The sequence below is a fragment of the Semicossyphus pulcher genome, unplaced genomic scaffold (genome assembly GCF_022749685.1).
Source record: "Semicossyphus pulcher isolate SPU_LCO1_2020_fin unplaced genomic scaffold, fSemPul1.0.p SCAF_17, whole genome shotgun sequence".
NCBI classification, from domain to species: Eukaryota; Metazoa; Chordata; class Actinopteri; order Labriformes; family Labridae; genus Semicossyphus; species Semicossyphus pulcher.
Genome location: NW_027211681.1, coordinates 11,068,326 through 11,074,336, shown reverse-complemented (window position 1 = coordinate 11,074,336; position 6,011 = coordinate 11,068,326). Strand labels below are relative to the sequence as shown.

At 46.4% G+C, this 6,011-nt stretch overlaps 1 protein-coding gene across 2 annotated transcripts; it reads left to right on the top strand.

Moving 5' to 3' along the window:
- LOC138594191 (GTPase IMAP family member 8) lies at nt 1-6,011 on the top strand. 2 transcript variants are annotated; one of them, XM_069665195.1, is made up of 8 exons: nt 1-129; nt 899-1,233; nt 1,400-1,510; nt 1,945-2,067; nt 2,514-3,276; nt 3,389-3,448; nt 3,561-3,862; nt 3,997-6,011. In XM_069665195.1, exons 2-8 carry the CDS (start codon nt 901-903, stop codon nt 5,587-5,589), a joined length of 3,285 nt encoding a protein of 1,094 aa, XP_069521296.1. In that variant the 5' UTR covers nt 1-129; nt 899-900; the 3' UTR covers nt 5,590-6,011. The 2 variants fall into 2 exon arrangements, with proteins under 2 accessions (XP_069521296.1, XP_069521297.1); XM_069665196.1 differs by lacking the exon at nt 3,389-3,448.

The following is a 6,011-nucleotide window of genomic DNA, read 5'->3' as shown; positions in this document are numbered from 1 at the left end:
CAGCTTTTATCTCATTCGACATGTCCTGAAGTTGTCTAGCTGAGAGACAGAATTCAGGGCCAAGTGAACACACTGTGCTCACAGAGAAGACGATACATGAACACTTCTTCAAGGACCTTCATTAGTCGAGTAAGTATGATTGATATTTGCATCTTTTCACAAATGTAGCGAGTTTAACGTACTCGTTTTCTGAGTATTAGAGGTGTTTGATTGAAGCAGCTAGTTGTAGATTGCTAGTGATACAGTTTCTTAGCCATAGTTCAGATTAGTTACAAGGAATGTTTTACTAGCTGTGTGTGGGTCTGAGCAACTGCTTGTTTGACAATATAGACGAAACAAGCGTCCGTGACCTCGTTAATCTTTACACTGAATGTGTGTTTGATTAGGTTGAATTTCACTGTAGTGTTCAGTTTCTCTGGGTTTTTTAAAGTTGTACTCTGTTGTGAGTTGCCATAGTGAACATTTAGCACCATATGTTCAGTCCTCTTTGTGTGTTCATTTGTTGGTGAATTTGTTTGTGCATGTTTACATATCAGTCAAAATATAAAAGTCCAGGTAGAATGTAGTTGGACAGGACTGACAAGGTGTGGCGTATCGGGTACACCGAGAAACAGGGGATGCTGTTAGAACACAAGGAAATAAAAGGAAAGCTTCATGCAAGAGCACTGATATTATCAATTATTTCCTGTTCTTGTTAATTTATGCAAAACAGGTGAGAAGATAGGTGTAGGACTAATTCAAAGAACTAGATTGGATCCTTCTTTTTTAATTATTTACTTTTAGACACAAACAAACAGAGACACACCACTTTTGCTTTTGGTCTGTTGTTTTAGCATCCTGACAAATAGAACCAGTAATCTTTGATACTCACTTTCATCCACCCTCTCCTTCTTTCCAGCTATGAGTGAAAACTTTAGAGGGAGCTCTTATGGCTCCTCTCCCCCGGAGATGAGACTGGTGCTCTTGGGAAACATTGGATGTGGAAAGACGTCAACAGCAGACAGCATCCTGGGCCAGCTGTCTCCCGTCTCTCCCAGCGCCTCCAGGAGCTGCCAGCTGAGGCAGGGTGTCTCCCAGGGCAGGAGTCTGACCGTGGTGGAGGCACCAAGATGGTACTGGAATGGAGGCAAGATGGAGGACGGTGTCAGAAAGGAGACGGAGCGAGCGATGACGCTGGTAGCACCGGGCCCACATGCTATTTTGCTGCTGATTCCTGTTTGCCAGTTCACAGAGGTTGGTTCAGCCTCAGTTGCATTATTTACATGTTATTGTTAGTTTTCAAAGTAAAAGCACATGTTGATTTACACCCCTGTGTTTACTTATATCTATATAAGTATCTAAAACTCACTCAAGTCCTAATATTAGCCCACATAAGGATTTTCCCCCCTGGTGTTTTCAGATGGAGGGTTGTGTGCCTGCAGAGCTGGAGGAGGTGTTTGGGAAGGAGGTGCTGGATCACACTCTGGTCCTGCTGACCTGTGGGGACTACTTGATGGGAAAATCAGAAGAGGTATTACAGTTGTCCAGTCAGTCTGTGCGATGTGCTGAGATATACATTTGAACTCTTCTTAATTTAGCATTTTTTAAGGTTTCGTGTTTCTCAGATTATTTATTGGTCCTTTTAATATCTTCTTGGTCATTGCACTACAGCTACGTTACTTCACCCTCTTTTCAACAGTCTCGCTATCAAAACAGATATTAACCATTCATTCATTTGTTGGCCAGCTTCATGACACACTGACGCAGGAATATAAGTGATCAGTCTGAACTTTAAAGATTAGGATTTTTTATACTACTTTTAATCAATGACACATCTTTTTGAAACTTTCTAGGGAAACTGCTGCTTGTCATTCAGACACCCCTGTGTTATTCCTCGCTGTTCACTCTGTTTAATCAGGACGAGGAGACACGAAACGCATTACAAATCTAGGTTGTTTTCCACAGGAGTACCTGCGGAAAGAAGACCCAGGCCTGAGGCAGATAATTGACAACTGTGGGGGGAGGTACCATGTGATCAATAACCGTCAGCAGCTGGACATGCAGCAGGTCCAGGAGCTGCTGGAAAAGGTGAGAAGTTGTGCAGAGTTGACAGGCAACAGTGAAGAGTAGTGTTAGTACACACACTGAGACATGTGACCTGTTAACAGTCTCTCTGTTTTCACACGAATCATTGGGGGTTAATGAAAAACAGATGATTTTATCGTTGTGTCGAGCCAGATTATCTGAGTTTAATCCTGTTTATTACATGCTGCTAGTGTTTGAGCTCTTAGTTTTAATTGTTCTATTAAAGAAGGCTGCTGAGCCTGCATGTTGTAGTTTTTCCCAGCAACGCCCTGATTCACACCCAAGCAGAGTGGATCAGGTAGAGTATGAAAGATTTGGCTACTTACACTGTAACTTTGACTCACAGGATGGGAATTCCTTCCACAATGGAAATTATTTTACGCATGTGAAAGTAAATGTTTGGGGTTTTCTAAATGTGTTGTCTATGTATTTATTCATTTATTTAACAGGTGGATAATATGGTGCAGAAAAATGGGGTTTACCGTATGAAATCAGTCCAGGAGAGAGAGCTGGAGAAACGGGTGAACGACCGAAAGCGGGAACTCATGGAGAGTTTCAAAGCTCAGAAGGAGGAGAAAACCCAGGCACGCACGTCAGCACACACCTCAAACACAGAAACACACAGGAGTAATGATAGAGAAGAGGAGTACAGCGCTATCCTGGAAAGAAGGAGAAGACAAAGGGATGAGATTGAGGGAAGAGTGAGTGTGAGGTATAACGGGCTTAATTCAACTTCAACACCTGAGCGCCAGTCATACTCGGAGCCACAGTCATACTCGGAGCCACAGTCATACTCGGAGCGCCAGTCATACTCAGAGCCACAGTCCTACTCGGAGCCACAGTCATACTCGGAGCCACAGTCCTACTCAGAGCCACAGTCCTACTCAGAGCCACAGTCCTACTCCGAGCCACAGTCCTACTCGGAGCCACAGTCCTACTCAGAGCGACAGTCCTACTCAGAGCGACAGTCCTACTCGGAGCGACAGTCCTACTCAGAGCCACAGTCCTACCCCGAGCGACAGTCCTACTCAGAGCCACAGTCCTACTCGGAGCGACAGTCCTACTCAGAGCCACAGTCCTACTCGGAGCCACAGTCCTACTCAGAGCCACAGTCCTACTCGGAGCGACAGTCCTACTCAGAGCCACAGTCCTACTCGGAGCCACATAATGACAGGGAGCTGAAGAGGAGGCCCAGTTACAAACTAAATGCAGGTAATTATGTAGCTTATTTTGTTCCTCTGTAAAATGCCATGTAAAAAAGAAGAAAAATTAATGTGAGCAGTAACTAGTAAACAGTGCTGTATTTACTGTTTCTCCTCTGTAGATGGAGCCATACTCTCACAAATGTCAGAGGCTGACGCATCTCAAAAAGTGGTCACCACTTGTATGTCACAGAACCTCAGCATCTCGTATAACATCACTTAAAAGTTCACACCTATGATGTGTTTTTCAACTATAAACATACTGAACTGCCAATGTCTCCCGATTGCTTTCAGTGCACCACAGAATCAACAGCTTTGAAGACAGATCCCCTCAGGCGTCTCCGACCTCCACTCCTTCTCCCGTCTTCACCTCTTCCCCCTCCTCGCCCACTTTCTCTCCCTCTTCGTCCGCGTTCCCCTCATCCTCTTCATCTTCTCCGGAGCTGCGTCTGGTGCTGCTCGGGCGATCCGGGGCAGGGAAGAGTGCAGCCGGCAATGGCATACTAGGGCGGGAGGAGTTTGTGTCGCGCCCGGAAAGCCTGACAGCAATCACTCAGGAGTGTGTGAAAAAGAGAGCTGAGGTTGATGGAAAACGGGTACGTTTTTGAGATTTTGTTTGCATATAAGCCAAAATATCTCAACTCTGACATGCCCTTCTTGCTTTGTGTCATAAAACAATACAATCTGGCTGATGTCCCATAAGTCCTTCTGTCTCTTCTCTCACCTGCAGGTGGCGGTGGTGGACACCCCAGACTGGATCAATTCAGAGCGAACTCCCGACGAGGTGCGAGCTCAGATCTCCTCCTGTGTTGCTTTGTCCACCCCGGGTCCTCACGCCTTTCTGCTGTGCGTCCCCATAGACCAGCCTGCAAAGACCGAGCTGCAGGCTCTCGCTGCCCTCGAGTCCGTTTTTGGCCCTGAAGCCGTCCAAAAACACACTATAGTCCTCTTTACTTACGCAGATCGACTGAGGGAGAGCGGGAAGGCAGGAACTGACAGTGAGGAGGCATACATTGCTGGTCAGCGGGGGGATTTGTTAAAGCTTGTGGAGAAATGCGGGGACAGATTTCATGTGATGGAAACAGGAAGAGGTTGGAGGGTGAGGAGGAATGTGATAGAGCTGCTGGAGAAGGTGGAGGAGACGGTGGAGGAAGCTGGAGGACAGTGTTATTCTTGTCCTGCTTTTCAGGAGGCAGAGAACAGAGTGAGGCAGAGACAGGTAGAGATCGCGAAGGGGAGAAAGGGGAAGGGACAAGAGGAAGAAAAAGGAGAAGACGTTAGACGGCTCAGCTCTGAGAGGCGGGTGCTTTATTCCTACATGCAGCCTGTGGCCGAGGCAGAAGAGGAAGTGAGAGAGGATGAGATTGAGAAAACAAGGGATGAGGCGGAGATGAGTGTAAGCACCATGAATATTGAGAGCCTTCCTTCTGTTTCGCTTTCCAACTTATCTCCTTCACTTCTCAGTTCCATGATGGAGAAAATGAGGTCTAGTGCAAAGACGTTACCTAAGCTGTTAGCAGATAGCTCAGTGTGGGTCGGTGAGGGAGCAAAGAAGGTAAAAAGTAGTCCGGTGTGGGGGTCAGTGGGCAGCCGAGCACAAAACGCCCAGAAGATGGTGGTGGATAGTTCTGTGTGGGGAAAGGTGGGAGCCGGTGCAGGACATGTGTCCAAACTAGTGGGAGATAGAGTTCCCAAGGTAGTGGTGGACAGCTCTGCATGGGTGGGATCTGGAGCAAAGTCAGCAGCTGCCAGTCCAATGTGGGGAAAGGTTGGTTCAGGCGCCAAATCAGGGGCCAAACTGATGGCAGACAACTCCAAGCGTCTCGGGGCTGGGATCGGAGCCGGGGCAAAGAATTTGGCAAAGAGCCCCATGTGGGGAAAAGTTGGATCTGGTGCCAAAACCGGAGCCAAACTGATGGCTGACAGCTCTGTGCGTGTTGGAGCTGGAATTGGTGCTGGTGCAAAGAAGGTGGCGCAGAGTCCAGTGTGGGGGAAGGTGGGCTCCGGGGCCAAAGCAGGAGTCAAAATGGTGGCTGACAGCTCAGTGTGGGAGAGAATTGGGACCACTGCTAAACAGGTGCCCAAGGTGGTCATAGCGGGGGCGGTGCTGGGTCTGGTGCTCGGTGTGTTTTTAGGAGGGGTGATTGGCGGAGCAGTTGGGGCAGCAGCTGGATCTGCGGTAACTGAGGTGGGCAGGCGAAAATTGAGCAACAAAAATGCGTTAGAGAAGACGGATGAAGCTGCCAAAAATTTGGAGAGAACGGTGAACGACAGCAGGGACTCTCTGGTGAAACAGGGAGGGAAAGTGCTGAAAGCTGAATAACCGGCTGAATGTTTATAGAATATATAACAAAGGCAAAAACATTTATTTTGACAGACTGATGATTTCTAAAACACAGCCATGTTTCCATCTCAATGCAATGCAGTTTAAAGGGTTACATTCCCTTAAGGTGATTTCCAACTTCAAAATATTTGAGTCCAAGTCTAACTCATAAGTTAATGAATAAGGACAGGTGTGACTTTAACACATATTTTTGTGCTTTTCTTATATACTGTCTGCAATATGTATAAATTCTATGTCCATACAAATATTATTTGCTAAATCTTTAACCTGATATAATTTCTTAACCATCTGTTGTCGTAGGCAGTAAATTCAAGGTGAATTTAAACATACGTTTGTTGTCATTTAAGAACTGTATTTATCTAACACCTTAACTGTAATCTTTCTCAGTGCTTCATTAAAAA

What these genes read in the sequence shown, in the direction of transcription:
- LOC138594191 (XM_069665195.1), top strand. Translation starts at nt 901, where the DNA reads ATGAGTGAAAACTTTAGAGGGAGCTCTTATGGCTCCTCTCCCCCGGAG. An exon ending in TCCAGGAGCTGCTGGAAAAG is followed by an intron (nt 2,068 to 2,513) that starts GTGAGAAGTTGT and finishes TTTATTTAACAG; the next exon opens with GTGGATAATATGGTGCAGAA. An exon ending in CAGTTACAAACTAAATGCAG is followed by an intron (nt 3,277 to 3,388) that starts GTAATTATGTAG and finishes TCTCCTCTGTAG; the next exon opens with ATGGAGCCATACTCTCACAA.